We start from the raw sequence: 26,988 nt of genomic DNA, 5'->3' as shown, positions 1-26,988 counted from the left end.
TTGTGAAGTGTAAACGTCTAGGAGCAATAACGGCTCAGCTGCGAAGTGGTAGGCCACACAAGCTCACAGAATGGGACTGCCGAGTGCTGATGCGTGTAGCGCGTAAAAATCGTCTGTCCTCGGTTGCAACACGCACTACCGAGTTCCAAACTGCCTCTGGAAGCAACATCAGCACAATAACTGTTTGTTGGGAGCTACCTGAAATGGGTTGGACGAGGAGCCGTACATAAGCCTAAGATCACCATGCACAATGCCAAGCGTCGGCTGGAGTGGTGTAAAGCTGGCCGCCATTGGACTCTGGAGCAGTGGAAACGCGTTCTCTGGAGTGATGAGTCACGCTTCACCATCTGGCAGTCCGACGGACTAATCTGGGTTTGGCGGATTCCAGGAGAATGCTACCTGCCCCAAAGCATAGTGCCAACTGTAAAGTTTGGTGGAGGAGGAATAATGGTCTGGGGCTGTTTTTCATGGTTCGGGCTAGGCCATTTAGTTCCAGTGAAGGGAAATCTTAACGCTACAGCATACAATGACATTCTAGATGATTCGGCGCTTCAAATTTTGTGGCAACAGTTTGGGGAAGTCCCTTTCCTGTTTCAGCATGACAATGCCCCCATGCACAAAGCGAGGTCCAAACAGAAATGGTTTGTCGAGATCGGTGTGGAAGAACTTGACAGGCCTGCACAGAGCCCTGACCTCAACCCCATTGAACACCTTTGGGATGAATTGGAACGCGGACTGCGAGCCAGGCCTAATCGCCCGACCTCACTAATGAGTGCCGACCTCACTAATGCTCTTGTGGCTGAATGGAAGCAAGTCCTTCACAGCAATGTTCCAACATCTAATGGAAAGCCTTCCCAGAAGAGTGGAGGGGGACCAACTCCATATTAATGCCCATGATTTTGGAATGAGATGTTCGACGAGCAGGTGTCCACATACTTTTGGTCATGTAGTGTAAAATGGGACGAAAGTAACACGCCCATTTTCTCAGATAACACAGAAGCTAGAATGACGTGGTGAAGTCAGCATGTTCCTAATGTGGAGGATGACCTCCCTGCAAAAAACAACCCCCCCCCAAAAAGTGGTTTTGAGCGATGTAAGTTATTTTTTTTAAATGCCCCGGAAGTGTTTTTCAGTTGTAGAGTTGTGTTTAGTTGTTTAAGGTTCCAAACATATAGTATGTCATTTTCTTAACCCATCTAGTGCCTAAATGACAGCATAGGTTTCAAGTATCATGCTAGCTAGTCTTGGGTGTTAGAAGTTACAGGAGAGACGTGTGGGACGAAAGTAACACAATGTAAAATAAAATAAACCTTTAAGCACAGGCCATTGTCTCCTCTAGTTCATATTGCTTTTATAATGTTAGCAAAATGTCAACAAGTGACTGAATGTCTTTGAAAATTACATATGCAACAATTTCAAAGATTTTACTGAGTTGCAGTTCATATAAGGAAATCAGTCAATTGAAATAAATTCATTAGGCCCTAATCTACAGATTTCACATGACTGGCAATACAGATATGCATCTGTTGGTCACAGATAGGGCTGTTACGGTGACCGTATTACCGCCACACCAGCGGTCACGAGTCATGACCGCAGTCAAATTCCACGTGACCGTTAAGTCACGGTAACTAGGCTTCTCCAAGCTCTGATGCTGCTGATGGTTATTAGTAGCCTACCAAACTTGCTAACTGCCTGGCACTCAGAACTCTATTGTCCCTCTAATAAGTTAGTCCTAAATATTTCTAAAACTAAAAGCATTGTATTTGGGACAAATCATTCACTAAACCTCAACAAAATCACGTAATAAATAATGTGGAAATTGAGCTAATGGGGATCCATAATAAATACAAATACTCTGACATCAATGTAAACCAAAATCTAATCTAACACTTCATGAGAGCCCATGTTGCACAACATTTCTATAGGCTATGTAATTGCGTGAGAAAACGGAGTTGATGGCCTCTATTAAAAAGAGGAGGATCCCATCAGCTTTCTATAGGCTAGGCCTACTATATTTATTTCTCAACTTACTGTCACGAACGTTGAGAGATGGGTCGGACCAAGGTGCAGCGTGAAAAGTGTACATGTTTATTCACCCAATAAACATACAAACCAAAACAAGAAACAACGTAACGTGAAGTCCAAAGGGCTATACACATACCAGCCTAACAGGAACAAGATCCCACAACACACAGTAGGCAATAGGCTACCTAAGTATGATCCCCAATCAGAGACAATGAGCGACAGCTGCCTCTGATTGGGAATCATACCCGGCCAGACATAGAAATAGACTAACTACAACTTAAACATAGAATATATAACATAGATTTCCACACCCTGACTCAACAAACAAGAGTTCTATAGGTCAGGGCGTGACACTTACATAATATTAAGCATATTGCTTCTCTTTACAACAGAAGTATAGCCTACCTGGCTGGCATGAAAATGAACCACGGGAAAAGCGTCCTCCATTCGCTATTTAAGTGCATAGATTACATGTATTTTTCCCCCCGTTTCGAGACAGGTGCGTGATAATGGTCCATTCTAAATCAAAAATTTTTTCACACATATACTGAACAAAAATATAAACGCAACAACCAACAATTTCTACGATTTTACTGAGTTACAGTTCATATAAGGAAATCAGTCAATTGAAATACATTCATTAGGCCCTAATCTATGGATTTCACATGACTGGGCAGGGGTGCAGCCAGTGGGGAGCCAGGCCCAGCCAATCAGAATGAGTTTTTCCCCACAAAAAGGCTTTATTACAGACTGTTGGTGCAATTATTAGAAAATGGAAGAAGTTCAAGATGAGGGTCAATCGCCTCGGTCTGGGGCTCCATGCAAGATCTCACCTCGTGGGGCATCAATGATCATGAGGAAGGTGAGGGATCAGCCCAGAACTACACGGCAGGACCTGGTCAATGACCTGAAGAGAGCTGGGACCACAGTCTCAAAGAAAACCATTAGTAACACACTACGCCGTCATGGATTAAAATCCTGCAGCGCACGCAAGGTCCCCCTGCTCAAGCCAGCGCATGTCCCGTCTGAAGTTTGCCAATGACCATCTGGATGATCCAGAGGAGGAGTGGGAGAAGGTCATGTGGTCTGATGAGACAAAAATATAGCTTTTTGGTCTAAACTCCACTCGCCGTGTTTGGAGGAAGAAGAAGGATGAGTACAACCCCAAGAACACCATCCCAACCGTGAACCATGGAGGTGGAAACATCATTCTTTGGGGATACTTTTCTGCAAAGGGGACAGGACGACTGCACCGTATTGAGGGGAGGATGGATGGGGCCATGTATCGCGAGATCTTGGCCAACAACCTCCTTCCCTCAGTAAGAGCATTGAAGATGGGTCGTGGCTGGGTCTTCCAGCATGACAACAACCCGAAACACACAGCCAGGGCAACTAAGGAGTGGCTCAGTAAGAAGCATCTCTCAGTAGCCAGTCTCCAGACCTGAACCCAATAGAAAATCTTTGGAGGGAGCTGAAAGTCCGTATTGCCCAGCGACAGCCCCGAAACCTGAAGGATCTGGAGAAGGTCTGTATGGAGGAGTGGGCCAAAATCCCTGCTGCAGTGTGTGCAAACCTGGTCAAGACCTACAGGAAACATAGGATCTCTGTAATTGCAAAAAAAGGTTTCTGTACCAAATATTAAGTTCTGCTTTTCTGATGTATCAAATACTTATGTCATGCAATAAAATGCAAATTAATTACTTAAAAATCATACAATGGGATTTTCTGGATTTTTGTTTTAGATTCCGTCTCTCAATGTTGAAGTGTACCTATGATAAAAATTACAGACCTCTACATGCTTTGTAAGTAGGAAAACCTGCAAAATCGGCAGTGTATCAAATACTTGTTCTCCCCACTGTAGGTGACTCATGAGTTTCAAGTTTCGGAAAGATGATTTTCACCATAAAAATGCACCTTTATAATAAAGCATCACGTGCATAATCGCATTTGCGGTCACTGTTGAGAATTGTGTTTTCCCGCTAATTGATTGCATTTTGGAACATTTGCACTTATAGCCTACTGCCGTGTGCACATTTCTGCGCTTATAATGTGAAGAAATTGCCTAATAGTTAATCAACATTTTAAGCTAAGTGTTCTGATCTGTTGCATCAGCCTCATTGCTTTTAAAAGTTTTATTTGATGCTAGAGGTTGTATTAATTTGGGATCTATCGCATCCCACAACTGTCCCAGACTATGTTTGGAATATTTCTTTCTCGCACAGAAGGGCAAGTTGACCAATAGAATAGGTCAACTTTTGTACTATGGGGGATAGTAGATTGACATAGGCCAGTGCTTTTGCTGTTCGTTAGGCCTACTCATCTTGTTGGCTGATGAAAAGTAAATGTGGACAGTTCTTCCAACATCTTCAATGTGCGCCTCGGAATTCGATAAGGACACGTGCAGTTGCTTCCCCGATGTGTCTGTCTTCACTTGTAGCCTGTGAGAAGGATTCGAGATGCCTGTGAGAAGGACCCGATCAGGTGACGGGCATTGGCTAATAAGAATTGAGATATCTGAGAGAGCCATGTGAGTGAGAGGTGCTTCAGAGCACGCAGCCGAGAGAAGGGAATTATAATTATTATATTCAGCCCAAGGGCGCAACGGCCACTGGCCACAAAAGGCATGGATTTTTTTAGGGGGCATTACGGCCACACAAAGGGGGTGCCGTCGGGAAATTCGAGGCATTATCAAGTGCTTGTCAAATTGTGAATGAGAGACTGATGACGTGTGTGCAGCCTGTGCAAAAAACTAAGCAGAGCTCATGCCTTTCATGCAACTTTTTTGAAATCTTAATTAGTCTCATCATGCAGCCTTAGAGAATGCCAAGAGTGTGCAAAGCTGTCATCAAGGCAAAGGGTGGCTACTTTGAAGAATCTCAAATATAACAAATATTTGTTTAACACTTTTTTGGTTACTACATGATTCCATATGTGTTATTTCACAGTTTTGATGTCTTCACTGTTATTCTACAATGTAGAAAATAGTACAAATAAAAAAATAAAGAAAAACCCTTGAATGACTAGGTGTGTCCAAACTTTTGACTGGTACTGTATGTTCAATTGTATTCTTCACACTATAAAATAATGCCACGGAATGCTAAGCAAATCTTGTCTGCTAAACTAGTGTAGCCCACAGCCATATGGCATAGCCAGATCATGGCCTAACATAAGGACAACTCAATAGTATGCTATTCTGTTCTTCTGAAATAGACTACATTTTCTTCATATCATGTTTCTTTAGACCTGTCTAAAATAAATAATGGATTTATTGTGATGGTGTAGGCTATTTTAAATGGATTTATTTGACTTTTTAAAATGGAGACGTTCCAAACGTCTGCATCAATGGCTTGTAGGCTATACGTGGAATCCAGGAGATGCTAAATGTGTTTATGTTAATTACGGTAAATTACCGTGAGACCGGCAGTTATTTGCTTGACAATCACCGGCTGACAAAATGTCATGACCGCCACAGCCCTAGTCACAGATACCTTTAAAAAAAGGTAGGGGCGTGGATCTGAAAACCAGTCAGTATCTGGTGTGACCATCATTTGCCTCATGCGGTGCGACACATCTCCTTCACATAGAGTTGATCAGGATGTTGATTGTGGCCTGTGGAATGTCCCACTCCTCTGCAATGGCTGTGCGAAGTTGCTGGATATTGGCGGGAACTGGAACACTCTGTCGTACACGTCGATCCAGAGCATCCCAAACATGCTCAATGGGTGACATGTCTGGTGAGTATGCAGGCCGTGGAAGAACTGGGACATTTTCAGCTTCCGGGAATTGTGTACAGATCCTTGTGACATGGGGCCGTGCATTATAATGCTGAAACATGAGGTGACTTACAGGTGGACGCTATTGTTGTGCTCGAGGCTTTAATCATCTGGAATCTACTTTGTTGGTGCTCGAATGGGCCGGTGAAATGTTGTCCCGAAGACAACCGTTAATTGACGTTGACTCGTGTTCCTTCCATTTGTTATGTGCATTAGCGACTCACCACAAAAAATAAACCTAGCCAACTTCTCCCTACATTCTCTTTTCCCTGTGTTACGTGTCTCTTACTCAATTTCAATTCGACCGCTCCCTCTACACGCACGGGTGCTGCGCTCCCAAGCTCTATAGGGCTACAGAAATTACTGTCTTTAAAAACCAAACTGTAGACAAGCAGCATTCCTTGCCAAATCATGACACCTTTATCACAAATTCAAACTGGACTGGTTGATTAAAGTAGGGAAATATGTGTTCCAACCACAAGCCGCAGTTTTGGAATAATAGATGTCTATTTTAGGCTTTTTTGTGAACTGCTAGTGTGCCATTTAGAATAGGTTACAACCCCGCCAAAACCTAGACAGGTTCCAGACTGAAATATGCAAGAAAAACGTTGTTTTGATGAAGGCAAATAGCATATTCATTAGTCTAGGGGATACTTTGTTTCATGTTTAACCAAAGCTCACAAATCAAACACAGGGAAAAGGAAACTCATGCGGGTATCACCTGGTTGAAAAGGGAAGAATTTTAACTTTCTAATGCTGTTAACTATATCAAATTAAATTGTATTTGTTACATGCTTCATAAACAACAGTAGTAGACTAACAGTGAAATGCTTAGTTACGGGCCCTTCTCAACAATACAGAAAGAAAAATAGAAAAATAATAACACAAGGAATAAATACACAATGAGTATTGATAACTTGGCTATACTCCTGAGTATAGCCAAGTTACTCCTGAGTGGCGCAGTGGTCTAAGGCGCAGTGGTCTAAGGCACTGCATCGCAGTGCTAACTGTGCCACTAGAGATCCTGGTTCGAATCCAGGCTCTGTCGCAGCCGGCCGCGACCGGGAGACTCATGGGCGGCGCACAATTGGCCCAGCGTTGTCCAGGGTAGGGGAGGGAATGGCCGGCAGGGATGTAGCTCAGTTGATAGAGCATGGCGTTTGCAACGCCAGGGTTGTGGGTTCGTTTCCCACGGGGGCCAGTATATAAAAAAAAAAAATGTATTCATTAACTGTAAGTCGCTCTGGATAAGAGCGTCTGCTAAATGACTAAAATGTAAAAAATTTATATAAACAAGGTACCAGTACCGAGTCAATGTGTAAGGGTATGAGGTAATTGAGGTAGATAGGTACATATAGATAGGGGTAAAGTGACTAGGCAACAGGATAGTTAACTATTTAGCAGTCGTATGACTTGCGGGTAGAAGCTGTTCAGGGTCCTGTTGGTTCCAGACTTGGTGCATCGGTACCGCTTGCCGTGCAGTTGCGGTAGAGAACAGTCTTTGACCATTTTTAAGGCCTTCCTCTGACACGGCCTGGTATAGAGGTCCTGGATGGCAGAGAGCTCGGCCCCAGTGATGTACTGGGCCGTAAGCACTACCCTCTGTAGCGCCTTGTGGTCGGATGCCAAGCAGTTGCCATACCAAGCGTTGATGCAGCTAGTCAATATACTCTCAAGGGTGCAGCTGTAGAACCTTTTGAGGATCTGAGGGCCCATGCCGAATCTTTTCAGCCTCCTGAGGGAGAAGAGATGTTGTCGTGCCTTCTTCACGACTGTGTTGGTGTGTGTGGACCATGTTAATTCCTTAGTGATGTGGACACTGCATGTCTCAACTCCCATTATAAAGTGAATAACACCCTGTTGAAACAGGAGTAAACGGTGAAAAGTGATATTGATGAGAAAGACGCACCTGTTTCAGTAGCATGAGTCGCGGTCAAATTACCTTCGCAACTCAAGTAGGCCATTGACATTGGCTGATATCAACTGCAATAATTTCTGTAATCAGCGCTTTTTCCCCAAAGTTTTATGACGATGATGTGTGGAGCGCTTTATATCTGTGGCAAATCATTTGAAAGATGCATCCCCTTTTACTAACCTTACACCATTGTTACGTTAGGTTGGCCTATATGTTAAATTTTTTCCCTTTATGATGATGATCGGGACCGGTTAGTGGTAGTTTTGTGATAACTACACTAGGATTTAAATTAGGGATTTTTTCTTAACGTTAACAATTCAATTTCGTTTAAATGTTTGAACGTTCACACCCCTAATGGGTTGTAGTGTGTCCTTACTCTGGGACTATGGTCTTTCACGTGACAAGCGGTACTACTGACTGTGGGACCTTTTCTCACATTACTAATAATACACATTTTCTCAGATAAAACTCTAGGCAGATGTGTGTGTAACATTTAATAAGATAAAATGGTATTTTACTAAATCTGATTCTGAGAAGGCTTGTGGGGGTTCTGTTTGTTTGCTTCATCATTGTACAATGAGGGTCTTCTCAGAACACATCTACGTTATAATAACCTCTACCCCAAACCTGACAACCATAGAATCCCATCGTCATTTTAGTTCCTGTGAGGACCTACAGCCTGGAGATGAAGAGTCTTCCTGCATGGAGGAGCATCAGAGCACAGAGGCAGCATGACTGGAGGGAGAAGAGGGGTCTTCAGAAGAACCAGATTTATGCTCTAGCTAGCAGGAGGCTCAGTGGCAGAGTGCAGTGTAGTGCATCCGGGCATGGCAGCGCCAGCGGCTCTAGTTTTGGGGCAGGGCTGGCATAAATATGTAGACCTCCCCTCTCCTCTCTCTGTGGTGCTGCATAAGAGCTGGAGGCCCAGCTGGCAGGAAACAGAGAACTTTGATCAGGCTCTGCATGTGGCCGGGCGCAGCACAACATCTTTGTTTTTCTTCCTCCCTTTCTTCATGCCTCCAGTTCCTCTTTTAAGCTCAGATCTGCTCTGTTTGAAGATTACCATGGTCATAGTAGTTTTGGGTGGACATGTGTGCCTTAAGTATTCAGGGGTGTGAATACTTATGTAAATTAGATATTTCTGTATTTCATTTTCAATACATGTTTTCACTATGTCATTATGGGGTATTGTGTGTAGGTGGGTGAAAAAAAACATTGAATCAATTTTGAATTCAGTCTAACACAAAAGAATGTGGAATAAGTCAAGGGGTATGAATACTTTCTGAAGGCACTGTACATGTCTAATGTTTGATCATCATATAGTATTTTGTGTTTCAAAGAATTTGTTGCCTATTGCCTAGTGTGTAGACAAATGTGTGCTTAGGGTGGGGGAAAAAAGTATTTAGTCAGCCACCAATTGTGCAAGTTCTCCCACTTAAAAAGATGAGAGAGGCCTGTAATTTTCATCATAGGTACACGTCAACTATGACTGACAAAATTAGATTTTTTTTCTCCAGAAAATCACATTGTAGGATTTTTAATGAATTTATTTGCAAATTATGGCGGAAAATAAGTATTTGGTCAATAACAAAAGTTTCTCAATACTTTGTTATATACCCTTTGTTGGCAAAGACACAGGTCAAACGTTTTCTGTAAGTCTTCACAAGGTTTTCACACACTGTTGCTGGTATTTTGGCCCATTCCTCCATGCAGATCTCCTCTAGAGCAGTGATGTTTTGGGGCTGTCGCTGGGCAACACGGACTTTCAACTCCCTCCAAAGACTTTCTATGGGGTTGAGATCTGGAGACTGGCTAGGCCACTCCAGGACCTTGAAATGCTTCTTACGAAGCCACTCCTTCGTTGGCCGGGCGGTGTGTTTGGGATCATTGTCATGCTGAAAGACCCAGCCACGTTTCATCTTCAATGCCCTTGCTGATGGAAGGAGGTTTTCACTCAAAATCTCACGATACATGGCCCCATTCATTCTTTCCTTTACACGGATCAGTTGTCCTGGTCCCTTTGCAGAAAAACAGCCCCAAAGCATGATGTTTCCACCCCCATGCTTCACAGTAGGTATGGTGTTCTTTGGATGCAACTCAGCATTATTTGTCCTCCAAACACGACGAGTTGAGTTTTTACCAAAAAGTTATATTTTGGTTTCATCTGACCATATGACATTCTCCCAATCCTCTTCTGGATCATCCAAATGCACTCTAGCAAACTTCAGACGGGCCTGGACATGTACTGGCTTAAGCAGGGGGACACATCTGGCACTGCAGGATTTGAGTCCCTGGCGGCGTAGTGTGTTACTGATGGTAGACTTTGTTACTTTGGTCCCAGCTCTCTGCAGGTCATTCACTAGGTCCCCCCGTGTGGTTCTGGGATTTTTGTTCACCGTTCTTGTGATCATTTTGACCCCACGGGGTGAGATCTTGCGTGGAGCCCCAGATCGAGGGAGATTATCAGTGGTCTTGTATGTCTTCCATTTCCTAATAATTGCTCCCACAGTTGATTTCTTCAAACCAAGCTGCTTACCTATTGCAGATTCAGTCTTCCCAGCCTGGTGCAGGTCTACAATTTTGTTTCTGGTGTCCTTTGACAGCTCTTTGGTCTTGGCCATAGTGGAGTTTGGAGTGTGACTGTTTGAGGTTGTGGACAGGTGTCTTTTATACTGATAACAAGTTCAAACAGGTGCCATTAATACAGGTAACGAGTGGAGGACAGAGGAGCCTCTTAAAGAAGAAGTTACAGGTCTGTGAGAGCCAGAAATCTTGCTTGTTTGTAGGTGACCAAATACTTATTTTCCACCATAATTTGCAAATAAATTCATTAAAAATCCTACAATGTGATTTTCTGGGGAAAAAATCACAATTTGTCTGTCATAGTTGACGTGTACCTATGATGAAAATTACAGGCCTCTCTCATCTTTTTAAGTGGGAGAACTTGCACAATTGGTGGCTGACTAAATACTTTTTTTCCCCACTGTATGTTAACTACTTAAGAGCATCTGTACATTGTCTTTGTATTACGCTCTGGGTAGTTTTGTATGTTTCCTTCTCTCTGATGTGTGTTTTCTCCCTAGGTGAGCGCCCATACCAGTGCCCTTACTGTGACAAAGCATTCAGCAAGAATGATGGTCTGAAGATGCACATCCGTACACACACTCGGGTAAGTCTCCTTTCCACACCCACTCCTCCCACACTCTCTCCTCTTTTTGTTCCAGGAACAGTTTGAGGTGTTGGTGTTACCCAGCCCGCATGGAAATTATTGTATTTTCCTCCACCTCCCCACACCCGTGTGTGTGTGCGTGTGTGTGTGTGTATCTGTGTGGTCACGTATGTCTTTATGTATGTGAGTAAAAGAAAACTGTCATGAAATCCAGGGAATAGCAGTAACATTCTGGAGCTGTTTTCGTTGTGAGCTGTTTTCTTTGATGGGGGTTTTTAATCTCTAAACCAGCTGGCCATTAGGAAATAACTTCTGACCACAACATGAGTTATGATGTATTCAATAAGTCACATGAAATATCCTTAAGCATACTTTTTTCTTTTTATAGATGTAGGAAAATCTGCACATGCTACTGTTTTTGTGTTTGCGAGTGTGTGTTTGTGTGTGTGCATTGAGTATTTCCTGAGGTACCAACTCCCAGGTGTCCATAAAGGCTTATCTCTCCATCTCCAGTGCTTTGGTTGATCTGCTCAGTGCACAGCCAAGCTGTAGAACGTAACACACCCAGGAATAGAGGTTCACACACCTCTGCCAGGCCGCCAAGCAGGGAGGGAGGGAGGGAGAGAGGAGTCCTGTCTTCCAGTCATGGTCTAGCTCTGCAAACATGAACGTTGAAGCTCTTTTTTCCAATGCGGTGCGGCCAGGACCCTCACTTAGGCTGCTCCCACAGTGAATTTCTTTAAGACTGGGGAGGATAATGAAGACTACTTAGAGCTGTAGATGGTAGACTAGAATACATCCACATCTCATAACAATCTCATAGCAGACATTGAGTACAGTCTTATTGAAAGACAGTGATTGGGTTCCTGACTGTATACGAGCGGAGGACATGACAGGTATCGTTAGTGTTGATATGATGAGCATGTACAGTGCATTTGGAAAGTATTCAGACCTCTTGACTTTTTTTTTCTTCCTCATTAATCTACACACAATACCCCATAATGACAAAGCAAACACAGATTTTAGAAATGTTTGCAAATGTATTACAAATAAAAAATGGGGAGCTTCGCTGCACAGTTATTTTCAGGTCTCTTCAGAGATGTTCAATCGGGTTCTGGCTGGGCCACTCAAGGACATTCAGAGACTTGTCTCGAAGCCATTCCTGCGTTGTCTTGGCTGTGTGCTTAGGATCGTTGTCCTGTTGGAAGGCGAACCTTCGCCCCAGTCTGAGGTCCTGAGCGCTCTGGAGCAGGTTTTCATCAAGGATCTCTCTGTACTTTGCTCTGTTCATCTTTCCTTCGATCCTGACTAGTCTCCCAGTCCCTGCCGCTGAAAAACATCCCCACAGCATGATTCTGCCACCACCATACTTCACCGTAGGGATGGTGCCAGGTTTCCTCCAGACGTGACGCTTGGCATTCAGGCCAAAGAGTTCAATCTTGGTTTCATCAGACCAGAGAATCTTGTTTCTCATGGTCTGAGAGTCCATTAGGTGCCTTTTGGCAAACTCCAAGCGGGTTGTCATGTGCCTTTTACTGACGAGTGGCTTCCGCCTGGCCACTCTACCATAAAGGCCTGATTGGTGGAGTGCTGCAGAGATGGTTGTCCTTCTGGAAGGTTCTCCCATCTCCACAGAGGAACTCTGGAGCTCTGTCAGAGTGACCATTGTGTTCTTGGTCACCTCCCTGAGCAAGGCCCTTCTCCCCCGATTGCTCAGTTTGGCCTGGCGGCCAGCTCTAGGAAGAGTCTTGGTGGTTCCATACTTCTTCCATTTAAGAATGATGGAGGCCACTGTGTTCTTGGGGACCTTCAATGCTGCAGACATTTTTGGTTACCCTTCCCCAGATCTGTGCCTCGACACAATCCTGTCTCGGAGCTCTACGGACAATTCCTTTGACCTCATGGCTTAGTTTTTGCTCTGACATGCACTGTCAACTGTGGTACCTTATATAGACAGGTATGTGCCTTTCCAAATCATGTCCAATGAATTGAATTTACCACAGGTGGATGCCAATCAAGTTGTAGAAACATCTCAAGGATGATCAATGGAAACAGGATGCACCTGAGCTCAATTTTGAGTCCCAAAGCAAAGGGTCTGAATACTTATATGAATAAGCTATTTCTGTTTTTTGCAAAAACAAATCGAAAACCATGTTTTCGCTTTGTCATTGTGGGGTATTTTGTGTAGATTGATGAAGAAAAAATAAATGTAATCAATTTTAGAATAAGGCTGTAACGTAACAAAATGTGGAAAAAGGGAAGGGGTCTGAATACTTTCCGAATGCACTGTAAATGTAACCTGACTCAGAGCTCAGTGTTGTGAGAGGAAGGGCATGTTCACACTGGTCTCTCATGAGGTCATTTACTGCCTGTACCTCTGCACTACTTCTCTACCCACTGATGTTCTCCACCGCTTCACAGTTTTCCATGAGCTATGTGTGTTGAAGTGTGTGTGTGCATGTGTTTGTGTGTGTGGTTATAGCCATATGGGACTGTATATTCATGTACAGTATTTATTTATGACTTTTAACATGGTCATTAATTAATATGGGTATGGCCTGAGGGTTTTGTTGACACGTTTCGAGTACATTTCCTGTTTGCTCAAGCTCAAACCATTTCATTGCATCCAATGAACCTGAGCTGCAGGTACGGTATAAAGCTTCAGGCCTGAAACAGTACAGTGGAAACAGGCAGCTGGCGGGACCGGGAAACTCCTATCAGATCCAATTCTCTAGAGAGGACTTGATGAAACGTTAATGTTTGAATTGAGACATGGCTTTGTGTGTTCCCGGCTCTGTCTTTGCTCAGTGCACGGGGACTGCAGTAGTGAAATATGGGCTGAGCTGTGACACATAGCAGAGAGCTGGACGTTGACGTCACTACTCAGCAGAACAATGTAATTTGGCTGAAGGAGCTCCAGCTCAGTGTTAATGTATAGTTTAGAGATGGATCTGTTTAGAGTTTTGTGTTTATCCCACATACCAAACCATCTGCAACAATGAGAACACGTGATTCCTATAAAGCTGCTGACATGTTGCCTGGTCAGAGATTTTTATTAATCTCTTTAAGGTTCTGTGATGGTGACAAGAGTGATCTGACTGTAAACACACTGATTAACATTCCACTGGTTCTCTCTGTGGGGGGTGCCTGTTCGGTTTTGTTTGACTTTGGCCCAGAGTTCTGATAGTTCCAACATAATCTTCCAAGTACCTCTGTTTTCAGTTTGAAAACCTCTAAAAGGGTTTTACTGTAATACTTTTCCATTGGTCAGTTACAGCTGGTTCCTATTGATCCAGTATAGCAGTCTCTGATTGGTTCATCACAGCATTAAGTGATCGGACCAGTTTAAATGGGTATTAGCAATATGGCAGTTGCTCCACTTTGACCTCTGGTAGGCTAGGTGGAATTCTCACCATATTGCTAATACCTCTCCAATCCTTTCAGAGCTATACGAAGTGCCTAGGGGTATAGGGGCAAGGGTTTGATTTTGTATTGGGTAACAGAAGATGAGGACATCCCATGTGGCCATGTGGCCATGTTGGTTTAGAGATGACCATTGACCACACTTTTGATATGAAATGTGATCCTCCTGCCTCTCTCAGAGTAAATAAACAGAGCTTTATCCCATTCATAACCCTGCAGACTCCTGAGTGGCCAGATTCAGAGGTGAGCCAGTCAGAGGCACAGGTCAAAGGTCACTAGGGTGGACAGCTGCTGAAGAGCGGAGGTCACCAGGTACAGATGTTAGATGTTACTGGGGCCACAGTGATGCATTCTGGGTCCTCCACATCACCCCTCTACATCCATGTGTTTCCTAAACTCTGAACTTTAACTATTTTTGTATTTTTTTTGTATGCCATTCAGGGGAAAGATTTCCCTCAAGTGGGAAAGTGAGGCTTTATTAGAAAAGTTATACCTATTTAATTAGCAGATTTTACTGGTGGTTTACAGTACACAGACCGTCACTTACAGTGCCCTCCACAATTATTGGCACCCCTGTTTAAGATGTGGTCGAGGACTTCCAAAAATTCTCCTTTTTTTTTAAACAACATAGAACCCAAATGCAAAAAAAGAGAAAAATCCAACCTTTAATTTAAGTACATTACTTTGGTGTAAAAAAAAAAAAATCACACATTTAGAAAAAAAATAACTTGAAATCATGTGTCCCACAATTATTGGCACCCCTGATGTTAATACTTTGTACAACCCCCTTTTGCCAACAAGACAGCACTTAATCTCCTCCTATAACATTTCACAAGATTGGAGAACACTGAGAGAGGGATCCTTGACCATTCTTCTTTGCACAATCTTTCTAGATCATCCAGTGTCCTGGGTCCTCTCTTATGCACTCTCCTCTTTAGCTCGCCCCACAGGTTTTCGATTGGGTTGAGGTCTGGGGACTGAGATGGCCATGGGAGGACCTTGAGTTTGTGACTGCTGAACCATTTTTGTGTAGATTTTGCCACATGTTTTGGATCATTATCCTGCTGAAAGACCCAATGACGACCCATCTTCAGCTTTCTGGCAGAGGCCATCAGGTTTTTATTTAAAATGTCCTGGTAGTTCAAAGCGTTCATAATGCCATGCACCCTAACAAGGTTCCCAGGGCCTTTGGAAGAGAAACAGGCCCACAGCATCACAGATCCTCCACCATACTTCACGGTGGGCATGAGGTGCTTTTCGGCATACTCATCTTTTGTTTTACGCCAGACCCACTTAGAGTGTTTGTTGCCAAAAAGCTCAATCTTAGTCTCATCTGACCAAAGCACACGATCCCAGTTGAAGTCCCAGTGCCGCTTAGCAAACTCCAGACGTTTACGTTTGTGAGTGTTAGTGAGAAAAGGCTTTTTCCTTGCATGCCTCCCAAACAGCTTGTTGGCATGTAGAGAGCGTCTGATGGTTGTTTTGGAGACTTTGTGACCCCAAGATGCCACTCTTTGATGCAATTCTGTGACAGTGAGCTTAGGACTTTTTTTTACTTCTCTTACCATCCTCCTCACTGTGCGTTGTGGCAAGATAAACCTGGGACCTCTTCCAGCCTTGTTTGTCACTGTTCCAGTTGTTTTAAACTTCTTAATGATTCCTCTGACTGTAGATACGGGCAAGTTAAGGCGAGTGGCTATTTTCTTGTAGCCATTGCCTGACTTATGAAGGTCGACACAAATCTGCCTTACTTGAATGGTGTGTTCTCTTGTCTTTGCCATGTTGACAAATGGGTAAGAGAATTAGGCCTCTGTGTCACGTCATATTTATACCCCAGGGAAACAGGAAGTCATGAATTACTAATTAAAAGTTCCTAGATACCCTGACCAACTTTAGCAACTACGGAAAAATATATTTTTTAAAAAATCAATTAAAATTTTCAGCGGAATTGTTAGGGGTGCCAATAATTGTGGGACACATGATTTCAAGTTATTTTTTTTCTAAATGTGTGATTTTTTTTTTACCACCAAAGTAATGTACTTAAATAAAAGGTTGGATTTTTCTATTTTTTTGCATTTGGGTTCTATGTTGTTTAAAAAAAAAGGAGAATTTTTGGAAGTCCTCGACCACATCTTAAACAGGGGTGCCAATAATAGTGGAGGGCACTGTATGTTCTGGTTTGGTCTCCACACCCAAGTTTCTCACACCCCCCCCCCCCCCCCCATACACTCTGTTAGGCGTGTCTATTTTTCTTTCTCACTCACACACACAAACATACTCACGCAGACATGTGCATTGAACCTGATCTTTACCTCCTTTTGTATCCTGTGTCTCTGGGCACTCCTTGTCCCGCCCACATGATAGCCCTTTTCCCAGGACCCTAACTTCCTGCATTCACCCCGTACCCTTGACAACTGATCCCTAAATGGGTAGAGACTTCGCTATCAGTGAGTCTTGTCAAAGACTGACACCCAAAGACTGACACCCAAAGACTGACACTCAAAGACTGACACTCAAAGACTGACACCCAAAGACTGACACTCAAAGAAGAAGTCTTGCTATCTCAGGGCTTATTATTTAACTCTAACAAAGCTTTCAAGTGTCAAAACTATTTCCCTGAAGTCAGACACACACCTAGACTGAGAAACACACACACAGATTTCCTAAATTAAACACCTTTTTAGCTGAATCCTTGGTGATTTTACAGTATCCCCCCCGCGGGCCGCCTGCTGCCGAGCCCTGTTATGTTGAGAGGTGATCTGTCGGTAAGGTGTGTGTTTGTCTGTGTGTCCCTGCAGGAGAAGCCATATAAATGCAGTGAGTGTAACAAGGCCTTCAGTCAGAAGAGAGGTCTGGACGAACACATGAGGACCCACACCGGAGAGAAACCCTTCCAGTGTGATGTGAGTCTCAAACCACCTTTCTCTGGACCCTAACCCTAACCATAACTCCAAATGGTGTGTGTTTGTGTGTTTATGTCCATGTATGTCTTTGTATGCGTGTGCCAGTGCTCTACTCAGCCAGTCTGTGGCATGTGGCCAGATGTGGGCTGAGTAAGATAAAGATCTCTCTCCTCTGGAGAGGCGTAGTCGGCTGATCTCACGTAAACACAGTGAGGGGATCAGAGGGAGAAATTACCTTCTGTTTATAATACCGCAGGAGTAATAATGATTCTCAGAGAGAGAAACACGCGACCGAGGATCCTGCTGGTGCTCTGGAAGAATCTTTAAGTCTCTAAAGTCTCTGTATCCCCCTCACTTTCCTCTAACCATGTCTGGACATTGAAAAAATATTTCCTTCCACTGGTTTTATTCTGTTTTATGGAAGAACCACAATTGTGTCTTTTTAAGTTAAGAGAGTTTTAAATCCCAAAGCCAATCTAATTGGCTGTTTCCTTAACCCTCAGAACTGTCTGACATGACGGGTCCTTTAAGGACAAAGTGTCTGGGTTAGCACTAGGGGGTTTGGGTTAGCACTAGGGGGTTTGGGTTAGCATTAGGGGGTTTGGGTTAGCACTAGGGGGTTTGGGTTAGCACTAGGGGGTTTGGGTTAGCACTAGGGGGTTTGGGTTAGCACTAGGGGGTTTGGGTTAGCACTAGGGGGTCTGGGTTAGCACTAGGGGGTTTGGGTTAGCACTAGGGGGTTTGGGTTAGCACTAGGGGGTCTGGGTTAGCACTAGGGGGTTTGGGTTAGCACTAGGGGGTCTGGGTTAGCATTAGGGGGTTTGGGTTAGCACTAGGGGGTCTGGGTTAGCACTAGGGGGTCTGGGTTAGCACTAGGGGGTCTGGGTTAGCACTAGGGGGGTTGGGTTAGCACTAGGGGGTTTGGGTTAGCACTAGGGGGTCTGGGTTAGCACTAGGGGGTCTGGGTTAGCACTAGGGGGTCTGGGTTAGCACTAGGGGGTTTGGGTTAGCACTAGGGGGTCTGGGTTAGCACTAGGGGGTCTGGGTTAGCACTAAGGGGTTTGGGAAACGATGGCTATCTCAGTTAAGGCCATCTCTTTATTGTAATAATTTTGGAATTCAGTTGATGAAATTCTTTCTTAATTCAGTATTAAAGGTTTTGATCGCTATTTTTCTTTGGTATCTCCAGCCTTCTATGTGTGATGACGTGTATCACAAATTTGATTAAACCGGGTTGATGACGTAATCACAGAAACACACACACTCACGCACTCGGTCACAGAAAGCCGTAGATTCTCTGCAGGTGGACTTTAGGGTACTTCTCCACGGTTTGCATTTTGAATGGATGATACAGTATTTGAGTGTGAAGAAGACATGCTGGGAAGCCTGAGTCCATGTGTTGAACTGCTGTGCTCATGCCAATGCAGGATTAATATGATTGATAGTTTGATATGGAGTCGTTTGTAGGGTGTAAAATGGATCATTTGTGATGGATGTTTAGTTTAATTTATATCCCCTTTGCTTTACTGGGAAAATATGATTTCTGCCTTGAAGCCTTCTCTCATGTGATTGGTTCAGTTAGCTGGTTGGGATTTCATAGCTTAATATTCCTCTGCAACATAGTCCTTTAGTTTAGGACTGAATTATTTAAGTAAGTTCCATCAGCGACCTACTAAAACAGAGATTTGTATGTACCGTATTTAAGGTGTGATAATTCCCTTCTCTAACAGAGCTAACTAACACACTTCTCTTTCCTCTGCTCTCTGTAGGTGTGTGATCTGTCGTTCAGTCTGAAGAAGATGCTGAGCAGGCACAAGCTGACCCACAACCCCAACAGGCCCATGGCAGAGTGCTCGCTGTGCCATAAGAAGTTCACCAGGAACGACTACCTCAAAGTGCACATGGAGAATGTTCATGGAGAGACCGAGGGCTAGGGGACTTATCTATATGAGACAGTTTACTAAAGATACAGATACAGTATACTATATTTACAGTTATACATGCAGGATGACCTGCTATGCATTTCATATGTAGCAATAAGCAATGTTCGTTGCTATTAAATACTGTATATGCAAATGAAGAATATGGAAAAGAATACATTTAAATATTGAAACATATCCTGTACTTATGAATGATGGAGTATGAACATTATATATTAAATTCACAGGGGGTTGAGGCACAAGACCCACACAGTTCTGATCTGCTTCCAAACCGCCCTTCTTTCCCTGTTTATAGTTTACATATTTTTTTTTTTGATATGAACGTTTGGGATTGACATTTCCAGACAATGCAGCACAATACAATAATTAGCCTAGTTCAAAAACTCTCTATCTCACTTTCTGCTTCTAGGTTCCCACCTCATGCCAACCATACAGTGCCTTTGCCACCTCTGCTCAGGTGTCTTACTCTGCCACAACTATATGCTTGTGACCAGGTACAAACTTTCCAAAAAGTTTCCAAGCCAAAGATGTTTACCAAACACAGCCAGCCTACTCCCTTCAGCCCACACATAGGCTGTACAATTAATTACCATTGTCAAAGTTACTGTTACTGTTTGTCAAAAGAATAATGTTTCATATATGTTTCAAAATGTTTCATATTTCATATCCGCTAAGACTTTTTTTAATAGTTATTTCATATACTGAGGGACCAAGTAGTTTCTTTATGTGTTTACACTCCTGTTTTTGTAATCCTGTAGGTTAAATGGAAAATGTATTTAATGGATGATGCATTTCTGATTGTTTCTCTGTAGTTTTTATATGACCAGACCATAGCCTTCCTGTATTCCACAAACTGTTACACATTCCCTCTCTTTTACTGTTCATGTCAAACTGTGAATATTTCACATCACACTTCCCTGTTTTAACGTCATAAAAACCTCATTACTTACAAAACAGCCATTTACTCTGTTAATTCTAAGTGCGTGTCGGTTAACTGTTGACGTTGGGGTATTTCGGAAACACTTTGAGAGTTTGTTAAAATTGTTCACTTTGTTGTTGTTAATTTAACCCTTATTCTTGGGTTGGCTGGGAGTCTGCTGAGAGCCTGAGGTAATTTAAGTGTTTTTTTTCAGAGGCCACAATCACCATTCTGATCACCACTCTGCCTGATCTAAAGCCACTCACTAAAGAGTCTCTCTGATAGTTGCTCTACTCGCTGCTCTCTCTATAAAGGGACTCACTCAGACTCATTTCTCAAACTCATCCACTGCTGATGCTCCTGAAGGGCTCAAAGGCATTGGTTTGTAGGGTTTACTGAGTCTGTGAGAATCTCCTAAATGGCAGTTGGATCCTGGATCAGACTCCCAGAGCTGGGAGTCTCTAAGCTTGTCATCAAATAGGCTGCAGTGCTGTTGGAGTGGCTATAAATCCTGTCATGTTTGACAGTCAGTCTCCTCAAACACACACTCCGGTTAATAAAACCAATACAGTCGGTATGTCTATTTTCTGTGTTTGGGTGCTTGTTTATGTGGATTTGGTGTAAAATCAATCAATAAATCAATGTAGAAAACAGGGTAACACCTATCCCCCCCAGAGACTGATTAGGCCTATGCTACTCTTGCTTTGCTAAACTCATGGGAGATTGTGGATATGGGAAGAGACACATGTGCCTCTACAGGCGCATCTCCACCACTCACACACCCAGTGTCCCTGAGGACTGGGGTGGCTGACTGTTCTGCAGGGTTCTCAGATCAGATGTGGCCATGTTAACCTCTACTCCCTCTGGAACTGGGTTCACCACATGGCCTTCCAGGCAGGGCGTGGCTCAGCCTGCACACAGGGCCCTGGCCCACGCTGCCCACTGGTCCAGCTGTGCCTGCTGTCTGCCCGCTGCCTGCTCTTAGTGGTCAGGCCTCAGGGCCGCGCTGACACTCTCAAACACAGTGGCATTTTAAAAATGTTTTCCAAACAAAGTATGGGTACTTTTTTCAACCGTGGAATACTCCTTTCCTCCTTCACCTCAACGCAGAGTTTAGAGGGTTGATGGCTCTAAAATATTTAGGCTTTTCCCTTTTCTTGGGACAGCCCCCACTGCCACATACAGAGCTGTAGTACCATACACACCGGGGCTCCCAGCGAGTCAATGTGTTTCTAATTGCATGTTTTTACTGGAAGCCCACGTTTCCTGCTGTGCCTCCCCATCTGTGAGTATGGCCAGACTGGGCCCAGACCAGACCAGCGTCCACCCACTGCTCCCCACACCAGTCAGCCATGCCCACTGCCCTGCTGCACCGCCATGGAGTGTCATTACCACGCCAGCCTGGGTTTATGGCAAAACCACGGTCACGTTGGGAATGACACGGACAAGGTTGTCTCACCACTGTGTTTGGCCGTCGTTGCCGTGGTAACAGATAGTCTGGAACACTTCCGTGACCAGGGGAATGGTTGTTGGGTGCCCCGCGTGAAGGGTGCCATCCATGGGCATTTTATATGTATACGGAAGGGTGTGCGGGTCTATTCTGGGTGTCCGCTCCAACATTCCTGGACATTCCTTTAAAGCTGAGGGCCTGCGTCCATCGAAACCAAGGGAGTGGTACTCATGGGTAACAACAAACCCTGATGACCAAAACCACTTAGAGGTCAAGAATTTGACAGTGAGTAAGACAACACCAGCAGGAAAAAGAGTAATAGAAAAGTGTAGTAAAGATAATTGAAAGTTATAGGTGTAGAGAGATGGAGAGAAGGTTGAAGTTAAAGAACAGAATGAAGTGATACATCTCTGGTTTGACCTCAGAGCCTCTGCTGGTCTAAGAAAGCACTGCAGCAATACAAACTCATCACACTAGTATGAATCTGTCCTTGTTGTGTGTGTACGTGCATGCGTGCGTGCGTGTGTACATGCATGCGCGTTTGTGTGTGTAATCCAAATCCTCCTCTGACATAATTCAGCCCAGTATCACAAGCAAGTTGCATTTAAGTGATTGTCTTGAAAAGCCTTCAGTTTAAAAGGAGGATGCAGGGAACTGAGATACATCAACAATTATTTTCCTGCAAATAACCCGTGAGAAAGGAATAGTGGTGTTCTCACATAGTTTGAGAAGATGCAGATTGGAGGGCAGATATTGTATCCTTATTGTTTGCCCTGTATCTGCCAGGATTTGGGATGTGATTTAAACAAGGTGTCTCAGACTCCAGGCTGAAGCTGGGGCTCGTGAGAAACACCATGAATGTGACAATGTACAGAGAACAAATCTGGACAGGCATTGTCCCAAAACAGAATGTTCAAGTTCAAGAATGTCAGCTTTTATACAACTGTCTTCCCTGTACTATCAGATACTATGTTCCTTCTGAGCAGTAACTGTATTTCAGGCCTGGGTTATACCCAGGCTCTAACCAATATCTGGCAAATGTGTTGAGCTTTCTCTTGATCCAACAAACACTCTTCCCCTCTTTTTCTCACAGTCGAGAGAGAGAAATTATGAAAAAGGAGAATTGGACAGAGGATGAGAGAAAAGCAAAATACCACAGAAAACATGACTGTTGGGAGAGTAAAAGGCATCAGTCAGTAAGTCCACCTCTATAGCCCCAGCGGTCTTCAGTCCTGTCATCAGGTGCATTGCGTGTGCCTTCACCCTGCAGTGTCATTAGTGACCACAGCCCTGTCTGCACCTTATAGGCTGTTGACTGGGGAGACAATTGGGGAATGTCGTCAAGCACACTATTATACCTAAAGAAAAGGAGAATCTCCACTGCCTCAACTCTGTTCATTTTACACTAACAAAGACATTGTATGTGTCCTTCAGGATGAGATCTTTGTGGAGAGAACTACATACAGTATATACTATAGATACAATGACCAGAGTTCCGACATCACATAACACCTAACACAATTTAATTTTCTCCATTTAAAATGTCCTTAACAACAAATCCACTACTTGAACAGAAGATCCTATCAAATTCTGACCGGTTGCCAAGGTTCGTTGTAGCACAGGAAACTAGAAACAAATGTCAAGAGCCGCCGCATAATCTAATTCAACACGTTCTTTTATTCATTTTGAATTCTGCTGTGTAATGGCTGCCGCTCCTCTGTAAACCAGAGCCATCTTTCCGGAATCCCCGTCTTATTCCATTCCCACCGAGGTTCACCCATAGCTGTTCTGGGATTTACCGCTAGGTGATTGGTGATGACAGAGAAGTCTTAAATGGTCTAGTCAAAACATTTGTGCGAACGTGATGAGAGACCCACCATATTTCTTCTCTTTTGCTTTGGTCAGACAGTTACTCATCCCTTTACCATCCTCTTCCCTCTCCTTCATTCTTCCCTCTCTCTTTCGTTCTGTTTCACTACCCTCCCATACCCGTCTTTTAGGGTGCGGCTATATTGAAACGCCCAACACAAATCTCCTAAGAACACACACAGAGACATACACTGAGGAATAGGGCTCACTCACCCATACAGACATGCACAATAGCACTGGTAAATGTAGCCATTGACTGACTCAAGGCATATGTGCCTTGAAACATTATCAACACAGGAGCGCACAAACACAAAGTAAATACATGTCATGTTGTGTAGTAAACTACACATTTAGGTTTGTTGTTGTTTGAGAGTGACAGGAATGAAAATGTAAAGAGTTGTATGTTAACACTGACAATTATGTAGTTGTCTTCTTGCAGGAAGTTCTGTTTTAGATTTGTTTTTATGTTTGAAAGTTAGCTGGTTGCACAGAATCACACGTGTGGGAGAGATGGAGAAACTAAACACCAGACTTATGGTCTGTTTCCCGTCAGAGCAGAGAGAGGAGCGACCCTGGGGTACACACCTTTCATCTGCTGATTTACCCTGTACTGAAAACACACACACACACAAACATACACACACACACACACACACAAGCAGGCAAGAATTTACGCATAAACACACACACACAGAGCTGTGACTTAGACGCTGAGAATGGCCTCCAGTGTCTCTGTCCTTTATGCGCGGCTATGTGAGGTGAGACAGGGTCTCTGTCTGAGCTCTTTACATTAGGCACGCTGAACCTGGTACTCCCAGACCACACAGGCAGACACACACACACATACGTGAACCGAATGGTAATTCCCCCAGCATACAGGGACATCATACAAGGGGAGTGACTCTGCTGTCAGAATGAACAGCTGCCTGGGCCAAAACACATCTATCTTTCACAGGAAGTTATTGGTCAAACAAATGTAATGGATCCAGTTTTCCTGTCTTGTTGTTTGAGCCATTTAACCGTATCTGTCTAACACACTCAAACACAGTTCTCACACACACACACACACACACACACACACACACACACACACACACACACACACACACACACACACGCACATACACACACACACACACACACACACACACAAACACACACACACACACACACGCAAACACACAAACACACGGTAACAGCTACTGTGGAGTGGAGACGGATGAGCAAGGTTGAGGTCCTGCTTCATAAAAGATGCCTCACTCCCACACACATTGTGGCTTCAGTGCTTTGCAAACACAGACTGCCTCTGTTGCACTGAGAGCTGCTTGTCTAAACACACACACATACTCTCATGTGTACTGTAAGTGCTTAGTGCTGTTTATTCTGTGGACATGGACATTATGACATGACGGCAGAAAAATGTGGCAGTATCGTCACATCAGATGTGAGTTGGCCGCCCCATACTCAATATTCTACTTTGGCCGCCATATTGAATTTGCAGAAAACTCCATGTTGGCCCCTGGACATAATTCAAAGACTATGAACTAAAGATGCCAAACCAACTGAGAGACTTTCTACAGTAAATGGCTGGCACCTGTCTATTACAATCCATCTAAAGATAAGTTAAACAGTACTACAAAAGACAGCACTATAACAGTACAGTATAAAGGTAACTCTGTCACAGTACATTGCCAATGTCTAAAAACAGCAGCAGCACACATATGAGATCAGATAGTGCTCTCCTTTACTGCCTCTGTGCCGCCATAGTGAGCGGGATTTATGAGACAGAGACAGAGAGAGAGGCTGACCTGGGGACAGAGTGGCCGGGCTCTTCACACAACCATCCATTATCCCCTTGTTATAAATAAAAACTCTGTCCACACTCGGCAACTGGAAGAAGATGCAGAAAATATCAAGCATCTGTGTACAGTAAACCACAGTCAATAGCTGATAGCATCATGTGAATCATGTTGGCAAGGAAGAAAAGGATTACACACAACAGAGCACAATGAAGAGTTTAAAAACAGACCAAAATATGACATAGCTACTGTTGTTTGTGTTCATCAGAACATTGAATCTAAACAGCCATTGAATCTGAAAAAAAATGAAAGACACCCTGATCCCATCCTCAGGTTTCAGCATGTGTGATTGAGACCATTTATGTCTATGTTCTTGAGATAGTCTTTGATGCGTGGTGTAGGCCAGGGCTCTGTGTCTAAACCCTAAACCTCACACACAATGGTTCCGCTTGTTTCTCCCTGTGAATGTGGGCAACCCACATATTTAACCTCTGCAGCAAACCTTTACAACCACTGATCTCACATCTCTCTATCCCGCCACTCAGTTTAAACTGATACCATCACCAGTTTACTCATGCACAACACAACTGGGGACCACTCACGCTGGGCAGCGCTATACCACTCTGTAAGAACCATTTTGCTCCGAGCCATTTCAAATGGCGTGTTCTTCACGGCCAATGAGCAGCGAGCGCCACCTCCCAAGCTCCATTAAGCAGGAGAATTTATCGGCTCTGAACATCGCTGGCCACAGGTGCGTTCTGACCCACCAACCAGGGCTCCAGGGGGCGGCCTGGTGGCCACCAAACACTGGGGTCTCAGAGGGGAGAGGTAATAGGACAGGGCTGTACAATACAACGCTGTGGGGTTCTGTGGCCTCAGGGCTCGGGGCTTGAAGGCCTATAGTCTACGTGGAGTAGTTACACTGAGGATGTATACTGTAGGCTGATGATACAAGATGCACTAGATAAGTACATCAAAGAATATCAGCACCCACAATCTAACTTGCTTGAGGCGCTTTTCTCGTAACCTCACATGTAACTCTGTAAACAATTTCTATAAAGTAAACTTACATAATTCAAAACCCATTCTGCAATCTAAAGAGAAGATCTATGAATCCTTAGACTAATGAAAAAAAATCTATTCAGGTAAACAATTCAATAATCAAATCAAAATTTTTCCATGATGCACTGACAAGATACAAGCTGTTTTTTGGTAGTGTAATGTACTACTGAGGCGGTGGGTTTGAGGCTACATGGCATTTCCTTTGGTTCTTCTGGGAGGAACAGCCCACTACTTAACAACAGAGACTGTAGTGATTTATAACATTCGGCAAAGAGTTTTCATTTCCAATAAATCTCTCACTCCATCATTTTGCACAGCAACATATGTTTGTTTAAGATGGAGTTTTTCAAAGCTGCTGAAAAGTCATAACTTATCTGCCGACGTACATATTGTTCCATTTGTGTTCGATACTTTTCATGTGTCCTCGCTGCGTCTAAGATAACTCAACTCTCGATGGCAGCTGAGCACATTTGTTAAGGATTAACATTCATTTAACAGATTTTTTAAATAGTTTATCATCTTCAAAGCTTTGCCAGTTAGTTTCAGTAGCCTCTTCTCTCAGGCTCTACTGCTGTGACTTTAATTCTAGTTTATGCTTATTTCATTGAGCTTTAACTCGAAATACCAACATTAAAACATGCAGCTTTCATTCCCCCACCTGTTTGTGTAATTCAGTTGGGCTTCAGAGAGGTCTTGTTTACAGCTGGACAATCATGGTGAGGCGCTGTGTTTAGAGCGGAG

The 26,988-nt window shown here is 43.7% G+C and overlaps 1 protein-coding gene across 1 annotated transcript in view; it reads left to right on the top strand.

Moving 5' to 3' along the window:
* LOC311130282 (PR domain zinc finger protein 5-like) overlaps positions 1-20,098 on the top strand; it is a 47,192-nt gene extending 27,094 nt beyond the window's left edge. Inside the window, exons 13-15 of the mRNA XM_084163011.1 lie at positions 10,797-10,882; positions 17,104-17,208; positions 18,978-20,098. Coding sequence (XP_084019137.1) covers positions 10,797-10,882; positions 17,104-17,208; positions 18,978-19,142 — 356 coding nt within the window. The 3' untranslated portion in view covers positions 19,143-20,098. The remainder of the gene's footprint in view (positions 1-10,796; positions 10,883-17,103; positions 17,209-18,977) is intronic.
* The last annotated feature ends 6,890 nt before the right edge of the window (positions 20,099-26,988 follow it).

Source organism: Coregonus lavaretus, assembly GCF_964263955.1.
Source record: "Coregonus lavaretus genome assembly, chromosome: 6".
Lineage (NCBI taxonomy): Eukaryota > Metazoa > Chordata > Actinopteri > Salmoniformes > Salmonidae > Coregonus > Coregonus lavaretus.
The sequence above is the reverse complement of the archived record's forward strand: the minus strand, read 5'-3'. Positions and strand labels throughout refer to the sequence as shown.